The following is a 25,230-nucleotide window of genomic DNA, read 5'->3' as shown; positions in this document are numbered from 1 at the left end:
CGAAAAAATATATATGAGAGCTATACCTAAATCTGAACCGATTTTCACGAAAACTAATACACATTATCCTACACCTATTTCATTACGTTGTGCCAAAGTTCGAGCAAATCGAATGATATATAGTGTCTTTGGTGTACATTTACCTTAAATTGGACGAAAATATATATGGGAGCTATAACTAAATCTGAACCGATTTTCAGGAAACTTAACATAAATCATTCTAGGCTTAATTTAGTACGCTGTGCCAAATTTCGTGCAAATCGAAAGATATTTAGGGACTTTGGTGCACCATTTACCTTAAATCGGACGAAAATATATATGGGAGCTATATCTAAATCTGAACCGATTTTCATGAAACCTAGCACACATCATTCTGGATGCTATGCATATTCTCAAAAGGAACCATGTGTCTATCTCGTTTCCTTTTGCCTGTTACAAACATATGCACAAAGACATAATACCCTGTACCAGTTTACAATTTCAGTTGCTTTAGTTTTGGTCACCAGTGTATTTTAAAACTTCAAATGCTACCGTTTATTTGAATGCAACTTTTATGGAGTTTATTATATTATTTATTTCGGCTCTGCAGTTTATTTGATATCGACTACCGCTTACAGCGACCACTGACCCTCGTTACAATTTAAAATAGTTACATATTTTTTTACTTCGTATTTCAATAGTGATTTCATTTGGAATTGATACAAATGATATCCTAAGTATTTCATTTATAATTTATTTTTTTTTCTTGCATTTATGATTAGAGTTTGATTAACAATATAATTTTCTTTTTATTTTTTCAGAGATGACTTCAAAAAATATGAAATATGCGCAAACCGGTAGTAAGGGGAAGAGAAAACGAATATATTTTTGGAAGCTGCAGGGACAACAACAGGATCAAAGTAATCCCATTTTATGTACGAAGCACATATCAAACAAACCTTTACAATTTGAAATTACAACACAGAAAACCAGCGGTCCATTTTACTGCCATAAGCCACTGATCGCCAATAGGCAAGTGCTCTCCCTTTCCATGAAACCTTTCCAGACTGCTATGCGTCGTTTCACCACTGCCCTACTAAGTTGGATAACGGCATACAGAATATTAACTATAAGTCTCATCATCGGATTTTTATGCCCTTATGCTGTATTGAGTGTAGATCCAAAATTTGATCCGTCTACTCGAATGCGCTTAGTTTTAGTTCCAGCAGATGCCCAAGTCGGTTCTGTGATATACAGACTTAGGGCCACAGACGAAGAATTCGATTATCCGCTGACGTTTGAATTTGTAGGCGATGCATCGTCGTCGACAGTCAAGATTGAGTCACTTCCATGCACAAAATATAATTCCGTGTGCCAAGCTAATGTGGTTTTACAGCGGCGGTTGGAACCTGGTCGATATTACGACTTCCAGGTAGCGGTAAAAGACGTTAAGGGCGGAATGGCAACTCAATTGTGTTCGATAACAGCAACAAACTTTACAACACCGCACGATCTTATATTTCCTCACAAGCCAGGCATTATTATGATTCCAGAGGTGAGTTCCATTCCATTCCAGTACAGTACATTTAATTTTTGTTTAACTTTCAAAATATGTGCCACATAGCGGTAATTTAATTATGAACGCAATTGTTTGTTTTTTTAATTCCATTGCAGGATGCTAAACGGGGTACAGAATTAGATTACGTCATTGCTCGAAAGAATCCGCTTTTTCAGAAGCCAGTATACCTTGAGTTGTGGGTAAGTTGTTGTCAGCATTTTATATGCAAATTACCAATACATTTGTAGTATTTAGATAAAATAAGTTGAATTAGGTGCACATTTCACGTACCTATTATCCTATTTGGTTTTCACTATTTAGACTATATTTTCGTCAAACATTACTATTCGCAGCATATTATTAATATATTATTGTTAACTGGTTGACCGATTTGATTGTATGCCAAATTTTAAAAAAGTGTCCCTCGTTGTTATCTACGACAGATATATACCCTCAGCCGATAGTTGCGGTGGTATTACGGAATTACACACCGGTTTTTTTTTTTTTTTTTTATGTACATGAGGTATATGTGTTTATCAAAGAGTTGCAAATTTTGGATCAAATCGGGCATTCCATTTTATGCGTGGCCTAAAAACGGTATTGATTTATAGGATTGGAAATCTTATCCCTTATCTTAATATATATATATATATATATAAAACTAGCTGACCCGCAAACGTTGTAGTAGCGTTAGAGTAGAGTTGTTGATGTACACTTTTCGGCATTCTATATTTGTTTTTATACCATCCACCGTAAGATTTGTAATACCTTGGTATTTATCAGAGCTCACGTAAATTACATTACAGTCCTGAATGTCTACAATTTGATTATGAACGAGTCTTGTTTCTTTTTTGTTTGTAAAGTTTCGGTGGATAAAAGTTTATTAATAATGGAATTCGAGAAAAATAAATTGAATAAATTGAAATGTTTGACTTACGGAATTTATTAAATGTGTTCCAATATATGTATAAGATTTCCACATAACGGTAGCCCAATATTAGGTAAGCTTTTATATCCTCCACAATTTAAGATAGAGCTTCGAAATTTCCATATACATAGCTACTACTCCTAGAATATTTGGTATTGAAAATGTTCAATATTGGTTCACTTTTTACCACTACTTCCAATTTTCGGTATTGCTTTTAATTTTATATTAGGGATACTTATAGAGTGGAAATTCTCCCTACTTAAAATGATCAATATTGGACCATTTATCCGGCTAGTCCCCATATAACGGTTTCCCTTAATATTAAGTATTTGGCTGTAATTTTTTATACAGTCGAGTGCGCTTATAACTACACCGGATATTACGAACTTCGTCTCAAAACCTTGGGAACAGCAAAAGTGTTCGCTATAAAATTTTGCTGTTCCCAAGGTTTTGAGACATATTTTTCATACAAATCTTTACTCCCATAGCGAACTACGGATATAGCGAACTTTTTTATTTATTCGGTCCCAACATTCAGTTTTCATATATTTTAATTTGGTTATAACGAACTTGGTACCAATATACGTAAAACTAAACAATCCTCACAAAAGTTGGTTTTTAATCTAACGCTGGCAAACTTTACCAAAAAATTTCAGTTATAATGCCAGGTTCATCAAAGAAGAAGAAAATCCATTTAAGAGTTGTTCAAGAGAACACAAAAATTACCAGTTTCTATCTGAATACACATTTTTCTGCTAAGCCTTTATTTTGCCCATGGCATAATTACAGAAGGTAGTCTCATTTGAGAATTTTATGATGTCAACTCTTTTTAAATTGGAATTCATATATCAAATTCAAATAAAATGAAAAATAAAGACCATAAAATTTAATGTATGTATGTCGATTGGCATATTTTCAATAAATTAAACAAAATATATTTTCTAAAGCTGTGCATTGCTCTCAAAATTTAACCATGCTTGTTACAACTTATATTTATAAGTTTTAGAGGCAGGGAACTTTAAAATATTAAATATAAATATAAATTATATAGCAATTTATTCCACTAAACACATGTTATGCGTACGTACCGAAGAAAAGTATTTTCATTTAAATTTTGAAAGCTGAATGTTGTCAACAGCAAATTTATGAAAAAAATTGGAAACATATGACTGCATGAGACTACCTTGTATAATTATGTCATGTATAGTGTTCGTATAAATATGTATTCGTATGTATAAATACTCCTCCGAAGAGGCGTGCCCGATTTTGATCAAATTTTGTGTTTAGCTTCTGTAGGTCTGAGAATAGGTTGTAAGCTATTTTTATTGCCAAAAGTGGATGATGTTGCAGATCTCCCACACATCAATTTTTTTACAAATTGTTTATCTCGGAAACAGCTGAATTTATCGTTTGAAAACATATCATACGATGTGTAAGTAGTCCATATCAAATTTTCCGTTTTCAAATAAATATTTTTTAAGATAACATTATCAGTGATACCAGATCAGTAATCGCCCCACACCTTTCCAAATGTCATTACCAATATAATATTACAACATTTTCAAATTCAGTTTTTCTTGAAAACACCCACTTTTAACATAATTGAAGTTAGTAAATGTCATTGTTATTGACAACTTTTGAATTGAAAACGAATATAAACGTGTTAAGATCGCCCAGGCAAAACATCTAAAATCTGACGGGAAATTCATATGGGTCGATATATTGGTAAATAGCAGCCAGGAGAAAACGAAATACAAAACTACAGACACTCATCTTGGAAATAGGTTTTAGGGTATGAACGAAAATGACGCGCCAATGGGGACTATGTTGAAACATAAAAAGTTAGGGGATTCCATTGCAATATCGAAATCGCCGTCGCATTTGAAGAGGATCAATGTTGTTGTGGATTTTTTCTGTGACGGTGAGCCCGTTGCTAACTTATATGGTGAGGCCGACAAAATGGCCGTGGATGCTGTTCTGGCTGTCGTTTTATGGGGGAATGTCGATAACAAATTGTTGCCAAAGGCATTGTTATCTATACCCATTATACTACCGCCTCCTCTGCCGCCGTAATGATTGCTAGAATTTTGTGAGCTCGATATGGCAGACATGACAGATCATTTAAAAACAATACATTCCTACGCGCATCAAACGTTTACGATTTCCACTACATTTTCAGGATTATAATGTAGGGCATTGCTTTGAAAACATCGAACATTCGTGGATATGAAAATATGCTTCAAAATATTTGTTTGAAAAGTGTTCGCGTATTTTCAGAATTTTTTAAGATATTACACTAATCACTAAAATCGGTACAGCCGTTCTTTACTTATAACTAACTACTTTTCCTTTTATATATGAATAAACATTTTAAACTTTATAAATTGATATCAAAATAATATATTCTTTTTTCAGGGGTCGCCTTTATTTGCCATTCGACAGAAAATTGTTTCCCCTGAAACTACAGAGGGAACTATATTTCTGTTGGGTCCGTTGGATTTCGAAAAACAAGCAATGTATCATTTAACCATATTGGCTAATGTAAGTATGTGAACAACCTTATTCTCAAACAATAATTACTAATAATAATTAAAAAAAAAAATCATGTAACTTTTTTACTCAAATTTTATTTAATGAATCAAGCTGACCACAAAGCGTTCTTTTGCCTCATAATACATGCACGTTTATGCGAGGCGTCAGATGTAACATTATTAATAGTATAATTTCCAACATTTAAACATTCAACATCCACGTATATCGGTTGCTAGCATTTATAAGTATTGGCAAAATTTTTATAAATGTTGCACCTTTTGATCGATTTGAAAATAATATATCCAATTTTTTTTGATAATAATGATACATGTGATTTGGTTGGTCGTAGCAATATTTTCCATCTGAATTGTCCGTAATTTTGTATCTTTGATTATGATAATTTTCAGTATAGGTACAATTAGAAAAATACTCCTCTGTATATGTGTCTTCGTTCTGAAAACATTCCTATGTTGTAACATGTACAATTTAATTTAATGAATATTTTTCATAATTTTGAAATGTATACCAATAGGAAAATGTGGAAATAAATAAAAATATTAAAATGGAAAAGGAGATAAACTGCAAAGTCTCGATTGTATTACATTCCTGCCAATATAAATGGTATATTTTCAAAAAATTACGATTGTATACTTTTGTACTTTTTCAATTAATTCCCACAGTTTATACCGTAAACAGATGAGGGTCTTAATTGGCATTGAAAAATTTGTTAATTTGAATTAGCATTTACCCTGACTGACGATAGTTTCTGTATTTAGAACGACAATTTCGAAAAAAATAAATTGTTTTCCAATATTTTTTTTTAAATTACATCGGGATGAATTCGATATATGGATGAAAGCTAGAATACAGATATTCTGTTTGAAAAGGCAGCAAAAACATTGAAAGACATTTGAAATTTGCCTTTGTAAAAGGTCCCACACTCTATACTAATATACATACAGCTTTTATCATAGTCCCTATTTAGATTAGGCGAGAAATGGGAAAAAATTGCTCGTACCGGCAATTTTCTGTGTATTTTGTTTGTAGTGTCAGTAATTTGAAATACCAATCCAGAACAATTTCAATTGCCGCAATTGGCTGTAATTTGGTATTTTGGATTGTGGTGATGTAGTAAATCTTCTTACTAAAAATGATCAATATTGATCCACTTTAATTTAGAGATTAGATTGATTAAATTTATAAAAAGAAAAATTGATAAAAAAAACTTTTGCATTAAAATCTTCGGAATTGTTTTTTTTTCTAGGACGCCTATGCTGAACCTGGCCAAGATAGCCGTAATATTGCCGGTATGGAAATTGTTGTTATTATACAAGACGTTCAGGACCAACCACCCGTATTTACAATGGCCCCACCAGTTACGAAGTTACCTACAGGTATACTTCCTGGGGACAAGGTGAGTTCTTTTTTATTTACATAGACACTTTGGTAAAATAAGAAGCCTATTTTATATATATATATATATATATATATATTAAAAAAAAGGATGTTGTGTTAACTTAGGCAGTAACAAAGTTCAACTTCAGATATTCTACAAATTATTCGAATAGAAATGACGAGCCATCGTATAATAAGAAGTTGAAATAACTTCGAAGGCACTATAAAAATGCAGTGCATCTTTCTGTCAAACTTACCTTGTTGGCATATGCAACAAGTGATATTGTATTATATATTATATGGCCAATTTTAAAATGTGAAATCCATACGAAGAGTGAATATACATTTTAATAAATATTATGGGCGATGACTGATGAAAATATGTTATTTTTGATCATTTGAGAATATGATTTTTTTCTATAACATTTATAATGTATTATTAATGGCGCAATCAATTTCCCTGCAGTGTCGTATTTAGAAATATAATCTGCAATATCGAAAATGAAAAAAAAATATTACGTCGGAAAAATCAGCTGCGGTTTGCAGTTACCTTGTATAATTGTACTGTGACAAATCCCTATAATATCGAGGTGTGTAAGGACGCGTTCGTATTGTATTCGGTATATCAATTCATCTGATAAAACTAGACTGTGCATGCAGAATTGTTTTTCTTATTCACAATTGATACATATATCCTACATTGCATTATTGTCAGACAATAATAAAAGAATATGTTCTAATTAATAAATGTGTTTTCATTCGTTTTTAGATTCTTCAAGTTCATGCAGAAGATGGTGACAAAGGTAGCCCACGAGATGTTCGTTATGGTTTGGTTTCGGAAGGCAATCCATTTACATCATTTTTCGACATAAATGATACTAGTGGTAAGTTTACGTCTAAAGGAAAAAAAATAATTTTATCATACATAAATCAGAATTTCAAAATATAATGTTTAATATAAAATCATGAGAGTTTTGATTCATTCATCTTTATTTTAATAATGCTTATATGAAAAGGTAAATCCGTTTAAAATTTTTTGATAGTTTACTACAGTGAAAAATAATACCTTTCTTTGACATTTTGTTGACAATTTAGCCATGAACATCTCTATGTTGTTCTCCACAATTCCGACCAAATTGAGATACATTATTAACGGTGCACTTATTGGTTTTACGTCAGGACTGTCCACACTAATACATTCATGTTTTGTGATTGTATTTGCTTGAAATACAAATTTTCAAGTTTTGTTTCTATGTCATATACTGTAAGAATTTTTTTTTAAAAATATTATTTTCAAATTTTAAAGAAGAAACCAATTTTATATTCATTGCAAATATAGTTGTTGATGATACATTTTCCCATATAAAGATATATTTATTTCTGTTTTGCCCTCCTGCCATAGTATTGGTCACATATTTCGACTTATTCCGAACTTATTTCGACTTTTTTCGCTTAGTGTATGAACACAAAAAGGAATAAATAGCAACCCTGAAAGCATTTGGAAGTGCGTTTCTAACTCCATCTTCAAATAATTATCTACTTCGACACTTATTTTTTGTAAAAGGGTGATACTTCGTAATTTTACAATAACAAATGAATTGCTATCCAATTTCGATAGTCTGCAGTAACTAGTTAGTTAAATGAAAGAAGATGGAAATTCTACAGCTTCGTAATTTAATTGTCGTTCTATAAATATTTGTCATCGAATAAAAATTTGTGGATAATACTACATTTTCATTATAAAAAATCTTCGGCCTGAAACCTTTTTCATTGCTGTATCAAATAATACAGAAAGATGCCGAAAAACAAGGTAATGTGAGTTATATTATTATTAAATATTTTCGAGTCAATTGATGCATAGAATCCCTTTCTGAGTACAAAATGAAAAAAATTCGCTGTTGCAAACATAAATTTACCGGGTGGCCGGGCGGCCCCCCTGCTTACGTCCCTGATATTAGCTATATCAAAATCTGAACCGATTTCAATGATACTTGCCAGAGATTAACTTATATTAACTTCAGTTCATTGTACCAAATTGTGTGGCAATCGGGCAACTGTGGGTCTTTAGAATACAATTTACATAAAATCGGAAGAAAAGAGATATAGCAGCTATATCTAAATCTGAACCGATTTTCACGAAACTTAACTCACATCATTCTAGACCTAATTCATTACGCAATGCCGTGCAAATCGAAGATATATATTGACTTTGGTGCACCATTTACATTAAATCAGACGAAAAAATATATTTGACCTATATATATATATATATATATATATATATATATATATATATATATATCTCGTTTCCTTTTGCCTGTTACAAACATAATCACAAAGTCATAATAACCTCTACCACTGAGTGGTGAAGGGTATAAAAATTAAATTAAAAACTAAAGCAATTTTTATGCAATACTTACATGTAATTTTCTTAAATCTTAAAGATGTTAAAAGTCGGATTGTTTATGAACATCAAATTGAAATAAAAAGTCTAAAAGAAACCATGGAAATATTTTTAAAGGAATCTAACAAAAATCAAATGGCCACACCGATGTTAATTAAATCACTTACGGAGCAGGTAATTACTCTAAAGAATGAGATAAGACATTCCATAATGCCCACTTCCTTAGAAAAAGAATTGCAATTGTTGCCATAGCTGCCATTTTATGTTTTCGATGATTTTAAAAATGTTGATGCCAAACTTCTAAAAGAAGATGAAGTTCGGTATCAATTGGTAATAATATATAACTTTGATCATAATTTCTGCCACCTTCTAGATACAAATTTATTACAGAAAATATTAATAAATCGTGTTGGGGAAAAAGAAATGTCATCATTTGTTAAATTAGCAATTAAAGCTGTTATAAGTGATCAAAAAGCAATTAAAATACGCATTTTCTATCCAAAACATATCCAAAAAGTTACTACCAGGCGATGAAAACACTCGTAGGCGATATCGTATTTTTAACAAATAAGTTATACCTTTGGGAAGAAATGAACCACGTACTCGTTACCTTTAAAAAGTATCTTCTTCGTCACAATTTGAAGTTAATAAAGCGACACTCCAAAATGACACTGTTTTGTTACCTTAAATATTATCGCCTTAGTTACTTTCAACTTTCACTAAGAAGATACGTTTAAGAAGTGGCGAATGCGTGTTTCATTTCTTCAATAACCGTATTTGTTAAAATACGATATCGCCTGGTAGTGAGTTTTTGGTAATTACAATAACAATAATGAATAACCTATATTTTGCAAAAAAAACTTCAACATTTAACGCCAACTTTATCGCCAAACATAATATTGATGTTAAGGTGAATACTAAGTAAAACTAAAAACATTATTTAGTTAAATTGTAATAGTAGTTAAATTTTCAACAATTTTATTGATTTACAGTCTTCGGTTGTTTTTTGTATATTCTATCCCGAGCGTGTAAAATATGTTGTTGACAAACTTTGTTTAGGTCCAACAACGACGTCTGGGGAAATTTCAGATGGCACATATCTGTAAAAATTAATGATTTAATTTCAATTAACACAAAAGTAAGCTGACTTGCCTCTTATTATACTATATGTAGTAAATCGCTGAAAACTGGGCTTTTGTATAGTTCCACGCCATGTCATTTCAATTGCTATTTGATCACTTATATCGAAATTGGATAACAATTCATTTGTTATTGTAAAATTACGAAGTATCACCCTTTTACAAAAAATAAGTGTCGAAGTAGATAATTATTTGAAGATGGAGTTAGAATCTCACTTCCAAATGCTTCAAATACACAATTTTCAAAAATTTCTGTTTCTCTGTCATATAATTATTACGGTTTCAAATTCAACATTTTTTGAAAATGACAAAATCAAGTACTGAGTTGCCGAAAATAAAAATTGTTGCCATCATCGATTTAGCAAATGAGACTACCTTCAATAATTATACAATGCATTCATATTTCCAAAATGTGGTCAATAGAAGTCCATATTGAGGCTCCTTCCTGTTTTAGGTATTTTGGAGGTTTTATCCACAACTTGCAACCGAATTGGCTTTTTACATATATGTACCGTCTCACTTTCTGTATTTTCCAGCCAAAGTCTCTGTGATTTGGCATTCCGTATCCCTGGTGAATGGAAAAATTCAGTTTCCAATATGACGCTTCTAGTTTCTGTACGTAAAATTTCTGATATAGGTATTTCCATTTCCAAAACATTACAAATTTTCAAAAAATTTTGAATGCGTACACACATTCTAAAGTGGAGTTAATATTTTATTTGCCACTCCGTTTGCAACACCTTATAAAGTATATATATATATATATATATATATATTCTTAAACAGAATAAAATTCGATGTCGATTTAATTATGTCCGTCTGTTGAAATCACGATAGAGCTGAATGAAATGAAGTTCATTTTCGGAACGTTTTTCAACCGTCGTATAGTATTTTGGAATCCCATTGTGTCTTCCTTCCTACTAACAATTATCAATATTGGTCCAATTTTAAAGGTACACCATTTAACGACAACCCCCATCATAGAAAAACCTGAATTTTAGAAATGATAGGCTCGTTTTGAAAGAAATTGTATTAGATCATACAAATGTTGTCACACGTCCAATATGTCTTATGACAAATATTTCTAACATGTCTATGCCTTCTGCTTGAACAAAAAAAATTGTCAAATATTTTATTTGAGGGCAATGTGAGCAAAAAATCAAGAGTATTCAAATTTGACATATTTTGGGCAAATAAAATAAAACATATTTGAGTCAAATATTAGCGTTGTGTGACCACAGAACCAGGGAAATAACAAATTCAATTTATATAATTGTTACTAACGGTATGTTCCCGTACTTCAAGAATCTACTAGAAAAATTCGTTATCGTAGTAAGTTTAGTAGATTCTTGCAGTACGGGAACAGACAATGTTGTGTTTTTACATAAAATTTCAATAAAAAGTGCTATTTTAATTTTTTATTACTGAGTATTTATAAATCTTACTGGAAATTTTACTCAGTAAACAATAAATATGACTGTCAACTCGAGTATTTTTCTGTACACTGACACCCCTATTGATGTCCCAAAGAATTGTACTTGAAAACTCTATGCAAATTTTCTTCATTATTATTAATGGTGGTGTTATGTATTTTCAGGAGAAATATTTCTAATGCGACCACTTGAGGATATCGCTGCAATCACGCATGTGGGCGATCCCGTCTTACTTACAGTAATTGCCGAAGAGGTTAAGGTCGGTCGTGACGAACCTCCAGCTATGGCTTCCACAGTTCAACTTGCATTCTTTTTGCCGGAGCGTACCAATTCACCGCCATATTTCGAGAACGATCAGTAAGTATAAACACACTGATAGGTACTTTAAAGCAATTTGCATAATGTTTGTAGTCTTTTTTTCTGTTATGCTCCCTTGTTTATGTTTAATGATGTTTTTTACTTGTTTTTATCTTGTCTTTTGGCCAACGTATGGTGTGTTCCCGTACTGCAAGAATCAACAAATGTTTTCTATTTTTTTTCGTTATCATAAAGGAAAAATAATAGATTCTTGCAGTACGGAAACCCATTTTATGAAATTTCTAACTATTATTGTTTTCTTTATAAATAGCTATGTATCTAGAGTCGACGAAAATGCCCCTCAAGGTACCGCCCTTACATTTGTCGATCCGTACGTACCGCGTGTATACGACGATGACACCGGAAAGAATGGAGTCTTTTCATTGACATTATTAAATAATAATGGAACTTTTGAAATTTCCCCCAATGTGGCTGAGAGAAGTGCATCTTTTCTGATCAGAGTGCGCGACAACATTTTGCTGGATTATGAAGAGAGACAAACGGTCGAATTTCAAATTCTTGCACAGGAACTGGGACCTGCAACAAATTTATCGGCCACAGTCAACGTGACTATATATTTGAATGACGTCAATGACAACCCTCCAGTATTTTCTCATCCAATGTACACGGTTGAGTTGCCAGAAAACATTACTGTTGGTACCAAAGTTATCCAAGTCCATGCCGACGATGCAGACACAGGGATGGGTGGTCGTGTGCGCTATACAGCGATCCTAGGATATCTTAATACCTCACTGAATTTGGATGCCGAGACAGGACTTATAACTGTGTCAACAAATAAGCACGGTTTCGACAGAGAAATCATGCCGGAGTATCATCTGTATGTTGAGGCACGAGATAATGATGGTACGGGCAACAGAGCTCAGGTCCCGCTAGTCATTAAGCTTCTGGACGTAAATGATGAGACACCGACTTTTGAAAAGGACGTTTACGAATTTATTTTGGCTCCGGATTTAAAGAGCTTCACCTCCGCAGCAGTTATACACGCGGTCGATAAGGATGCTACAGCGCCGAATAATGAAATTCGATACGAAATAATAAACGGCAACTACGACAATAACTTCGAGCTGAATGAGTTGACCGGCGAATTGACAGTACGTGAAAAAATTAATTTCCGAGCAAAAAAAGATACCAACCAAAGACAACGACGACAGGCTGCAACACCATCTCCCCAGGACCAGAACATGTTCATTCTTACTGCCCGTGCATATGACCTGGGTATACCGGTTCGCTCTAGCACCACCACTATACGCATCTATCCACCAGAGAGTCGCACACGTGCTGTAACATTCGTTGTACCCGGTATAAATCCTGATAAATTTAAGACGGAGGAAACTCTGTCCACTATTACTGGCGGAAAGGTCATAATCCATGAAATAAGACCACTAAAGCCGGACGAACCCGGTGCCCAAAATATAGCATCTGGAAATCCTGACATCAAAGACAGGAGTGTAGTCACTGCGACTGTACTCTATGATAGTTCCTCCATAGTTGATATTTCTCAAATTCAGCAACGCCTATCGCAGCACAACAGTTCGTTTGCCATAATGACAGGCCGGGAAGTGGGAATGAGTGAAACAGACGTAAGTCTAATCAATTTTCATTCTCTTTACTAAAAATAAACGAATTTGAAAAAAAAGAATCTAACCCCATTGCAGACTTTGTACAAAGCTGAGAATAAACTCCTTTTCTGGTTGTTAATACTTCTGGCCACTTTGGTTGCACTTACTATCCTTATACTACTGTTATGCTGCATATGCTCATGGTGTCCACTATATGGAGCTACAAGGTAAGTATATTCATTTTGAATTTAATACATATTTGCTATATATCAGACACGTCAAATTTATTGAGCGAAAATCGGGCCCAAAGATAATGAAACTAAAACTAAGCACTTCAAGAGCTATTTTCTATCCCTAGCCATCCTAATGGCAATCTTTAATTCCTAATGGAATTATACAAATATATTTCGAATAGAAAATTCAATAACAATTTATGTTCGAAAGCAATAAATCCAATAAAAGTCATATGAAGGCAAATGCAAAACAAACAAGTGTGATACTCCTTTAGAGTCGTTGGTTTAACAAGGAGTGTAGTCCAATTTATTGACAGATACGATGAAAATATAAGATATATCACGATATTTGTTTAATAATAATTGTATAAATTTTAAGTATGCGAATAGTGAAACACATCTATGTCCAATAGATCCAGTAACAATACAGTAGATATCGGATATAAGAAACATAAAAAATTCAGAGATTTCTTTCTTATATGCGTTTTTTTCTTATGTGGAATTATCAGATATAAGAAAGTTGTTTCTTATAAGAGTACATACGCATATAAGAAATCTATTTCTTAAACGAATATATTTTCTTAAAGTAAAATGTTTAAATAAAAATCATGTTTTAAAAAACAACATTTTATTAAATAAAATAATTCAGTATATACAAATACAAAGTTACGAAATAAAATCACAGTTTGGCAAGAAAAAATTCAGTATCTTGAAAACTAAAAATTTAAATAAACAAAAATAACAAAATTAAAATCAGTTCATAGTTTGACTAACAATATTTAATTGCTTATATGAAATGTTTTCAAATACTTTTGTCAGCTTTGGTGTTTGACAAACATTTCTCATATCAGTGTTTTTCTTATTCGCGTTTTTCTTATATGAATCAATTTTTACACTGAGAAGATGTTAAAAAGCTCGGTGATTTTGATAATTTTTCTTATATCCAATTTTTTCTTATATGAGATGTGCTTATATCCGATATCTACTGTATAACAAGAACCAACAAATCAAAAACAAGACATTCACTCAAAGAATAGAGAAGTCAATGTGTATGTGTGAATTAGAACTAATGGATCGAGAACGGAAAGTACCGATCGTCGAGTTACAGTTGCCGAAGTATGGAATTTCCAGCAACCACTGGAATTTCACAATCCATGAAAAAAGCTAATTCGACTTTCTTACATACAACTAATATTATTACATAAAATTCGCGTAACTTCCAATGCATAAACATGTATGTTTGAATACAATGACATATCTTTAACAAAAAAAATCAAATTTTCACCAACAAATTAAGGGAAGACATAAACATTCGTTTATGAACTGTGTATCATAAACATATATAATAGTGTGTAATTTCCTGGTAGATAAAAGTTCGTGCGAACAGATCGGATTCACATGTCGAAAATAAGTGTGCAAATGTTGTCGCTGGTGGTCGTTCTTCTCGTTTCGCTGCATTTTCATCCATAAAGTAAACTGGCTGGCCGCTCTCTATTTTTTTTTAAATGAACAACAGTCGGGTGACATTCATAATTGAGAAAAGAAAATTGTCGTCAAATTGGCTCGTTACAGCTCACATAACGTCCAAGGGAAATTTCGTCACTTAGTCATTTCAATTCGGTTATCGACAAAGACATAGTTTCCCTTTATTTTCACCACAATTAATTTTCCGTTTTCATGTGGTGAACGAAGTCGATACAATGGATATCCGTCGATTCGACGGATTGTGTCATCCACCAACGGACGGGGAAAACATATTGTGCCTTTTCCGTTTTCCATGCAAGGTGAGTCAGAGTCATTGTTGCCAAAACTTGATTGAGAAAAAGTGCTAGATTTTGTTGAAAAAATATGCTAAAAAGTGCTAAAAATTTTAGAAAAGTGCCAGAAAATAGTGCTAAAAATGAATATAAAGAAATTTGATTATATTTTATATTTGGTGGGGATGTTATGAGTGTTTGTGTTACAACAGCTTGTAACGTCACGAAATATTGGTCCTGGACGCTCATTTTAGTGTACGGATCGTCATGTTTTATACCCTACAAGAGTTTGTAACGCCGCGAAATATTGGTCCTAGACCCACCTTTAATTATACCGATCGTCATATCTCGACTAGCTGTCCGTCCGTCTGTCCATTATAATTTGTAAACACCATACAGGCCACACGAAATTTTGCATGTAGGATGGGTTCGGCCCAATGAATACCCCTATTGTTTTTGATCGGTCAATATTTAGAGGGTCAAATGGACCCTGACTTTTGTGTGAAAAATGAAAAAATTGTATTGTATGGCGTATATATTTACTCTTGAATGACATAGAGCCGATGAGTTGATAGTATATCCAAGAAGAGTGGTTGGCCTTTAAATTGATACCAATTAAATATTTGCAGGTGCTTACATATTCAGATATTATTTAGTAAACCATTACCACACTAGAGGGCGGAAATATAGCGCTGATCCCTTTGAAATGTTCAATGAGGTCCCAGTTATGGCCAAGGACAACGCCTATAATTTTCGGCGACGATCCGATAATAATTTTGGGATGAAGTGGACCGAAAACTAAACTTTTTTGGTTTTTTTCGAACATTACACACAACCCAGGTTGAAGAGAATATAGACAAGTAATTAGAAGGACTGTATTGAATATTAGTAATATTCGAAAATATGTCAGTGTAAGGAAAAGATGCTGTATACCTCTAATCGAGCAAGAGGGTGCAACTATCACGAAATGTTGCCTAGGCTCGGAATAAAAATCCGCAGAGTTCCGTGGTAGGTGTGTAGGTCGGCCCCGTCCGGCTATACTGCTCCGCTCACTGTTTTTTTTTTTTTTTTTTTTTTTGATGCCGCCTTTGTAACCCGGACACCAATAACCCAATAAATACGGGAAATAAAATTAAAATAAAATTCTATATCGATTAAGGCATACCCGGCTTTATATTGTACCTGCCAATATGGGGATTTTTACACGTTTTGCGATTAAATTGGATGTAATTTTATATTTTGGGTTCTTATAACGGTATCACCGCACTAAAACTTTTTAATATTGACCCATGTTGATATTTTGAGAATTTTAGACAAGTTTTTCAGCCGAATTGGCTGTAATTTGGTACTTTGTATTCTCATTGACTGCCAAATCTTACTACCAAAGCTATCATTATTGATCTCTTTTTTATTATTGCCCCACTATTTGATGTTTTGAGAATTTCAATATATGTTTACCACGTATTTTCGGTATGTTCAGGGTTCTATCATAACATGAGTTTTCTCCTAGGAGGCCCCATTAATTTTAGACATTTTGATTTTCATCCTCATGGTGGAGGATATAAAAAGTTCGGACGGGCCAAACTTAAAATCATGTTTACTTGTTATGTTCTGATATTGTAGTATAATTATAACCCAGGAGGTGGATAACTCGCAGAATTTTTCACCGACATGGTAGTTGTGGTAGTTTCATATCATCATCATATGGATAGCCCCGTCCGACTATATTGCTCCAATCACTGGAAAAACATTGGAAAATCAAATCCACTATGTAAAACATACAGAAACGTCAATGTGAAATCGAAAAACGACAATTTTTTGAAGTGATACTAAAAAATTTGAAAAAATCTTGGAACAAATTAAAAATGCTAAAAAAAGTGCTAGGTGCTAGAGCGTTTTTTTTTTTTTTTTTTTTTTTTGGTGCTAAACGAGTTTAAAAAGTGCTAAATCTAGCACTAAAAGTGCTAAATTGGCAACACTGGTCAGAGTTGTGAGCTCCGCAGGGGCCATGAATCATGTTCTTTGTCACAATAAGTATTGCCGCCAGTATACTCGCCTAATCTAAATCAAGACGTACCTATTCATTGTATTGTACCTATTTACCTTGGTACGGCAACATAATGTTTATTTTCGAACACTGGTTTTAAAACAACCAAAGTAGAATATGTACATGTGTGCTGAACGTAACTTCGGCTGATTGAAATATATAAAATGATGATATGATATTATATTTAATCACACCTGCTATTGGATCAACCACGATAGAACATCAATGGGTATTGAAGTGCATCATATTGCTGATGAGTCTGAATTTAAATGAATTTCGAAAAGATTGTAATAATTTATAATTTTCAAAATAAAGATGCGTAATTAATCGGATTGTAGACGGTTTGATCAACAACTTAGGCTACAAATGACGTCATTGAAAAAATCCATCGTATTTTTGTATATTAGACAGAAAATGTTTTCATTGCATTTTACTGCCATAGTGGATGAGATAATGGACCTCGCCACCAGCGCAGCATAGACCGGGGGTTTTGCATTGGAATTTCAATGCATTGCAATGCTGACTTATCACAGGCAATGATCAACGCAGCGAAGGTCCTTTTAGACTATTGTGAAATCGTATGCAAAAGCTGTGCGACCACATTTCCGACTGGACTTTTTTTTATAGATTTCTTCCACAGCGTTCCTCTAGCGATTGAGAATCACGGACAGTTTGACTGATTATTGCGTGACGTTTACGTTTATAGCTTGATTAATCCCATTCAACAGAATGTTCTATTCAAAAAAGGACAACCTACGAAATAATTAATATAAAATGGCAATAAGAAAAGAAAAATTACAAATTTGTCACAGCCAAAGACATATAAAGCAATATCATAAGTTGTGGCATTCATACAGCATAGAATCATCATATATTTGTCCAACTAACTTCTTGTATTTCAAATATAAATTAAATGAATTCCTATTTGTTGTAATTCGCGAATCTCTTCACAAATGGTTAAACACTTTTGTTTTCTTTGCATACTTATTAAATCACATTGCAAAACGGTATAATAGTCGCGGAAAACAAATAGCAAAGCATGAAGATATCGGAAAATAATATAAATTAATTTTTTAATTAAAACTAGACGTTTTTTGAATTTTTGATTTTTAGTATGGTTAAGGGAATACGGTTTTGCCTTAATCTTCTAAAATATGCGACGCTTCCTTTTTCAAATTCTTTTAGATGATTGTTAAATATCGGTATATTCATCTGATAACAGTTTCGACTGTAAAAATGACTAAATATGTTGCAGTTACAATACATAAAAATGATCAATATTAAAAATCATGCAATTAGCTTATTCGTGGAAATCAGCTGCGGTTATCGTATAAACCGAATCAATCTCTTCCAATAATTTTGAATTTTTCGATGTTTTATTTAGAGGCCAAAGTGTGCCGCTCGATGCGCTTTATTATACAAAAACTGTTAAAATGGCTAAAAATGACGCAACGTGCATAAGATTATATACGCGAATTAGTCAAAATAAGTTTTTGCACTTTTTCCTAAATTCAAGGTACCTATATCCGCCGTTTTATTGGGCGGAATTTTAACATGGACTCATTAGATTCGGCACGTAAAAAACCTAAAATCAGGCGGGTTTCAACGGCATTTGTGTGGACCTAAATCGATCACGACTTCCTTTCACCACCTATAATGAATGCCGTGACAAAAGCTTTTCAAACGGTTTAACAGGATAGAATAACCATAATTAATTTCATGTATCAGTCTGTCATGTCAAATGAAAAAGAATTCTTTGGAAATATATGCGGACTCAAACAGGCGTTTAACCCTTCTTTGGACGATTTTTTCTCAGAATAAATGCAAAATATTGTTAAGTATAGGTATACATTTACATAATAAATTTGTATCTCCTATAAAATAAAATAAAATATTGTCAACCTTCTTGATGCTGCATAAACTCGTAATAGTGAAATTCACGGTTATTTAACAGATTTAGGAAGTCTAAATATCGTGGTATATAATTTCAAAGCTTTGTTAGCTTTTAAAATGTTAAGCAATGTATACATATGGACAATATTGCCAATTTTTTAACGTAGATGAAGCCGAGGTTCACCCTTTAAAACTCGAGAATTATTAAAGTATATAAGACAAATTCAATAGTATTAGATTTATTGATCTGTCGTTGCAAACTTTTTATGATATTGATTCCCATGTTTATTTACGTGGAAGTTGTGTTGAGGCAACCCAGATTTTTTTATTTTTTTCTCGATTGGTGACTAAGCCACTCATTTCACGGCTTTTGTGCTAAAGTAAAAGTAGAAGCCTACAAAATCGATTGGATTGTTGTACTCGCGAATTTGAGCAATTTGGTATATATTGTATTGTTCTTCAGAGTAATATTTTTGTTCGTTTTTTTTTTTTTTTTTTTTGAAAATGGAATATTAAAACTTTGACAATATATATAAACATATGTGTGCATGGTACTTGGCGTTTCAAATGTATGTGGCTGGATAAATAAGACAAGTGTTGAAAAATTAGAAAAATGCGTATTCTTTGAAACGAATGCTCTTGGTATGGTGGAGGTTGATATTGTGTTCAATAACCCCGTCATTTATCTACAGAACAAAATACACTGCTACATTGGCCCATAAAACAATTACATATCCATTAATAATTTACTATTACTTACAAATGTAACCTATGGTACATTCATTGTTCATTCATCCATGCTATTCTAATTCTCTCTTTTTCTCTTGTAGCAAAAGAATAGTTAATATCAGTAGAACTGAAGACGATGTTCATCTAGTACATAGGGAAATGGCAAACGGAAAGCAAACAAAATCTGTTCAGGTAGATTTCGATAAAAAAAACTCCGTAGTTAAGAGACATCTATTGCTATCACATATTGTACATTTTATTCATTTGTAGATGTGGTTTCTTGTTATTACAACCGCTGTTTTATTTTCTTTACACTATTATATTTTTGCAAAAGTAGTTGTAATGTAGTAATCTACTGCACAATTAATTAAGTTGTTCATTTTAATTTTCTTCCTGCTCGTATATGGGTCTATGCTTTTTTTAAGGTTATTAACACAAAGCAAAATAGGAAACGGAGAAAACTTAACACATTTTCCACTAAAACGAAACTAGATTAACCACCACTCCACATTTTTATAATTTTCTTCATGAAATTCATAATTTCATTCATTGAAGATATGACAAAGCCCGTCAGTCAATGTTTATTTAGCTAACTGCCTGTCAAAATTATTTAATTAAATTACGCAAAATACATGTTGTACACATTTTGATTTTTATTGAATTCTCTCAACAGAGTAGCTGATTTTATGAAAGTCGACAGTTTTGGATCGAAATATAAGGTTTGGACTGTAGGCTGCAATGTAATTCTGGTAGAAATTTTATAATGTGTCCAAATATACGTATCTCAGGTTGGGAATGCATTTTTAAGAATTAACGACAGTACATACATATATTCGAAATATTAATTAAAGAGTTCTAGACACACTATTTAATCTTACACACAGACAAAGGGATTTTTGACTAGATATAGCATATCAAATAGTTTATGCTGCACAACGTATAGGGGCATATCTTGGCTCAAATTACTTTTTTGAAAAATAATATCGCATATTTGTGCTACATAACTATAGTTTTTAGTGATTCAATATATATATGTATATATATATAGGTAATTTTGTCTGCGAATGCAACTCTTATTACAGGAATATCCAAACGTCCAATATTCTCAACATCCTTACCTGCTGTTTTTAGCTGAAAAGATACGATTTTACCAATATATTCAGAATTCTTTTTCAAATTATTTGGACGCTCACGTCTGTCCTTCTTGACAATTAATTAAACAGCCTGTCTTGTTACAATTATTCATAAACAAAAAAAATATTTATTCCTTACTGTTCGTATGTGATCAGAATGCATTGCACGATTAGAAGTCGTCTCTTTCTTTAGATTTTTGCACTTTTTTATTATTTCTTCTCACTTGGGTTTGGGCTTTTTACACTAAACTGCATATGTATGTAAAAAAAGGTATACATAAATATACGTATAAAAACATTTTTAATTTTAATATATTAAAGGTCGCCGAATGGATGGGACGGCGCGAGGCCTGGTCCGCGGACAAACCGACAGATCCTAGAACGAAGCCTACCCGTTGGGAATTCCACAATGGGCGCCAGCAGTATGACGAAAACATAGGTGCCATTCATGTCACGGACGTCGCTAATGCTCGCAACCATTCTGAGGAGACACGACGCATACGTTCAGCTGACGAGAACCAGAGACGAGTTAAAATAAAGTAAGTTCAGCAGAGCATATTTTTTGTTCTCAATTCACGTAAATTTACACATAATCGGGTTTCTGTTACAGAAATACACGTGCGGCCAAAGACGATACTCACCTAAGTTTTCATAATTCTAGAACTAATCTTATTAATGATCGTGATGTATACATAGAAGATGTTATTGATGAACGTGAACTGGTTGATGATGATCACATACATATACGGCGCAGTAAAATTAACCGTCAACACAATAAACGTTACGACAGTGAGGAAATGACGCAACACCAACAGCACATTGACGATGATTCCATGAGACGTCATGAAATTGATCGTGGAAGTGACATTGACTACAACACAGGGAGAAGTAGTCTAAGAAATAAGCGCGAATTCTTCATAAAAGATGGCAACATCGAGATCCTCCAACTAATGACAAGAGATAAGACACGAGATGGGGCGGCAGCGGGCGACGATGATAATTTATATGTGAATGTTCCACCGAAAAATGCTAATTTGTCGCAACCGCAACTGTTGATGGTCGACAATAGCGGGAAGGAGATTCTAATGAGGCGTTTTATAGAAGAACAACCAGATGGCAAGCAAATCATTCGTGAACATTACCAAATTGTTCCAGGTGCTACGTATATACAATCGATGCCTAACGAAATTCAGCAAAATTCCACACTGAAAGGTGATACCTTTCCGCTTGGCAAATCGGGGCCGAATAGCATTGTTTATTCGCAAACCGAACCAGAGGTTAAGGTTATACACACCCAACCTGCCCAAGGTTCCATTGCGACACTCCATATGGACGGGTTTCAGAGTCAAATACAGCCCGCCATGTCTAACCAGTCTTTGACTCAAGAGCTTGAGAATTCACTGAAGCACCAAAATGAACTTCTTCGACAAATTCTCCTAGAAAAGGAAAAGATTGAAACACGCTACGTCCAACACGATATAGCACTCGAGACACAAAGTCTGCCCGGGCAATCGATGGCTATAGCAACTCAAACTGAATGTGAAACCGGAACACAAACAGAGATGAATGACAATTATTTGCACAGAGGATCATTCGATATGCCAGGTCGAAATACACGACGTAGAGCGCGCAGTGAAAATGATGATTCCGCATCCGATGACGATGATTATGAATACATTCGTCTGAGTTCTCCCAATAGTCCAGATGGGGTTGTGTACTGCATAAAAAGAAAAAAACAACGACGACGTAATAAATACCGCAATGGAAGCCAGCCCCGCAGACGGATTGTAATGGTCGAAGAAGTTAAGCGAAAAATTAGAACTCCCATTAAAGAAGAGGATGACGAAGAGTATTATAAAGCTCGCAAGAAACCAACACCCAAAAAACCACCGCGCAATAATGGAGAAACAAAAGCAAGTATCTTGCGGCGAATGAAAAATGAGGAGAACGCCAATAAAAAAAATTCCTCCCGCACAAAAAAAGAGGCCTTGAATCGCGATATTCTTATGGAAATATCCGATTCGCTAGATGAGAAATACAGCTCTAGTGAACAACAGAAAAGTAGAAAAATTCGTGTAGAACAGCTGGAATATTATGAAAATACCGATATAGACGAATACTACGAAAAAAATGATGAGGATGGGTTTTCGAACGATTCGGATGCCGGCGAGATTGTAATAAAAAGCAATGACTATTCATCTCACCGTCACAAATCTGAAAGAAGGAAATCATCTCCACAACATGAACATAGATTTGAAATTCATGTAGGTGACAATAATAACCTAGAGAGCAATGTCAAATCGCAAAAACCCACAAAATCCACATCCGAACAGCACGGCGATAGTCGACCAGAAGTAAAAACCAGACTTTCGCGAAGCGATAGTTCTCGCGGTAGTACTAATTCTCAGAAGCAACCCAACAAACGCAAACAAAATAGTTATGAACTACCAAAAAATCGGGTGTCCTTAACAAAGTATGAAACAAATGGTGAGAGTGGAATCAAAATATCAACTACCGAAATAAGTGATAGTCGTGTGACACAAAGTGAAAACGATCTGCTAGAACATGACGAACCCTCACATAACAGACCGCGTGCTGGCAGCGTGCCGAAGTACATGGAATGGTATTATGACAAGAAGAAACCATCAGTTAGTGGCCGTACATCTACCGAATCATCTTTGAAAGGGGTCTTGCCATCGGGTAAAAAATCGACCGTACAGAACCCAGGCGAGAAGAAAGTGTCACGAACCCGTCTACATATAAAACACTCGGAAGCCAGCCAACAAGAAGAACCTAAATTTAAGCCCGAACCAGCCCCACGAAAGTCACCACCCAAAGCAGCTCGCATGCTTAAGGAAGACATTGTGAAAAATAAACAACTCCAACCTAGTGTCGAAACGGAATCAAGTCATCCCTTACTACAACATTCCGAGCATCGCTTTGAACGCGAAAATGCTCCCGAAGTATCTGTGCCACCATCAAAATTACCTCATTACATATACCCTGAAACCCCGCCAACGTTTTCTTCGGCCAAGGAAACAAATATGAAACATATAAAACCCAAGCCCTCACCGATCAAAGAAAATGAAGTTAAAGTTAATAATGCTTCCAAAATAAATTTATACATCGAAGATCCCAGTGCTACACATCCAACCACAACAACAACAAATTCTTCCTCCAATTCAATACACAAACAACTCAACGCCGCCACTCTCGAAGACGATTTGGATTCCGGCATTGCAATGAATTCGCTTCTCAACAGCATGGGACGTCGTAACCCCATTGCCGAAAAGAAAAGCGTCTTCTCCATAGCCTATGATGAAGTCAGCCGTGTTCAAAAAATACCTTCAGGAGGCGAATCCCCACCATATTGACCGGATGATAAACACCAACATATCGCCGAATAGTTGCACCACAATGTGATATCCCTATTATACGCAGTTAGCATTTACAACATTGTTATTCCCATACACATTCTCATTTGTAATATTTCCTTCATCTCAAAATGTTTCCACCTAAATATATAAACATTCGTTCATTTTTTATTTATCTGTTTGCTCTAAGTATATATAGAAATTACAAATATGTGTGCTATTCTATAGAAATTAAGATTTTTGTAATTAATATTAGACGTCTCATTGCATTTTTGTAAATACCGACCCATGCTGAGGCATTACTGTCGTTGGATTCGAGATATAACGACACTTAGTGTAAGAATAATTAAAAAAAGATATATATATATATATATATATATATATGTAGTTATAAAAATATGAAGTTATGATACCTACTATCGTTAAACGCATAATAAAAAAATATACTATTTAAATCATTTATAGAATCGAAACTTTTACTTTTTTGTAAACCTATATATATATATAGAAGAGCGGGCCAACTCAGCACCTAGGATGATTCTATGGACAATTCCCACGCCTCACTTTCCCACCCCTGCCGACCGAGACGGCGACATCCCCTTTCGTAGAGATCGCGTACACACCATAATCCGCATTATGATGGACTATGAGAAGGGATAGAAAACCAGCTACAGAAATCTACTTCAACAGTCAGTTTGTTATTAAGTTGTATTATTAATTTAAAAATATAATTATATTAGATTTTATTAGTTCTGTATT

At 33.7% G+C, this 25,230-nt stretch overlaps 1 protein-coding gene across 1 annotated transcript; it reads left to right on the top strand.

Annotated features, from left to right (window-relative positions):
• Positions 1-817: 817 nt before the first annotated feature.
• Positions 818-24,471, top strand: LOC133325049 (cadherin-86C). The gene is made up of 11 exons (XM_061533877.1): positions 818-1,534; positions 1,654-1,737; positions 4,881-5,006; positions 6,262-6,411; positions 7,162-7,276; positions 11,533-11,725; positions 11,997-13,326; positions 13,402-13,532; positions 20,066-20,156; positions 21,419-21,636; positions 21,708-24,471. The coding sequence occupies exons 1-11, from the start codon at positions 818-820 to the stop codon at positions 24,469-24,471; spliced, it is 5,919 nt and encodes a 1,972-aa protein (XP_061389861.1).
• The last annotated feature ends 759 nt before the right edge of the window (positions 24,472-25,230 follow it).

Source organism: Musca vetustissima, unplaced genomic scaffold (assembly GCF_032173495.1).
Source record: "Musca vetustissima isolate MV318-11 ecotype Yass unplaced genomic scaffold, APGP_CSIRO_Mvet_v1 utg38984, whole genome shotgun sequence".
NCBI lineage: Eukaryota > Metazoa > Arthropoda > Insecta > Diptera > Muscidae > Musca > Musca vetustissima.
Note: the sequence above shows the minus strand (reverse complement) of the source record. Positions and strands in the feature narration are given on the sequence as shown.

Bases quoted from the DNA above. Each gene is read 5' to 3' on its own strand.
- LOC133325049 (XM_061533877.1), top strand. From the start codon at position 818: ATGAAATATGCGCAAACCGGTAGTAAGGGGAAGAGAAAACGAATATAT. The intron at 1,535-1,653 runs GTGAGTTCCATT...ATTCCATTGCAG, and splicing joins GCATTATTATGATTCCAGAG to GATGCTAAACGGGGTACAGA. The intron at 21,637-21,707 runs GTAAGTTCAGCA...TTTCTGTTACAG, and splicing joins CAGAGACGAGTTAAAATAAA to AAATACACGTGCGGCCAAAG.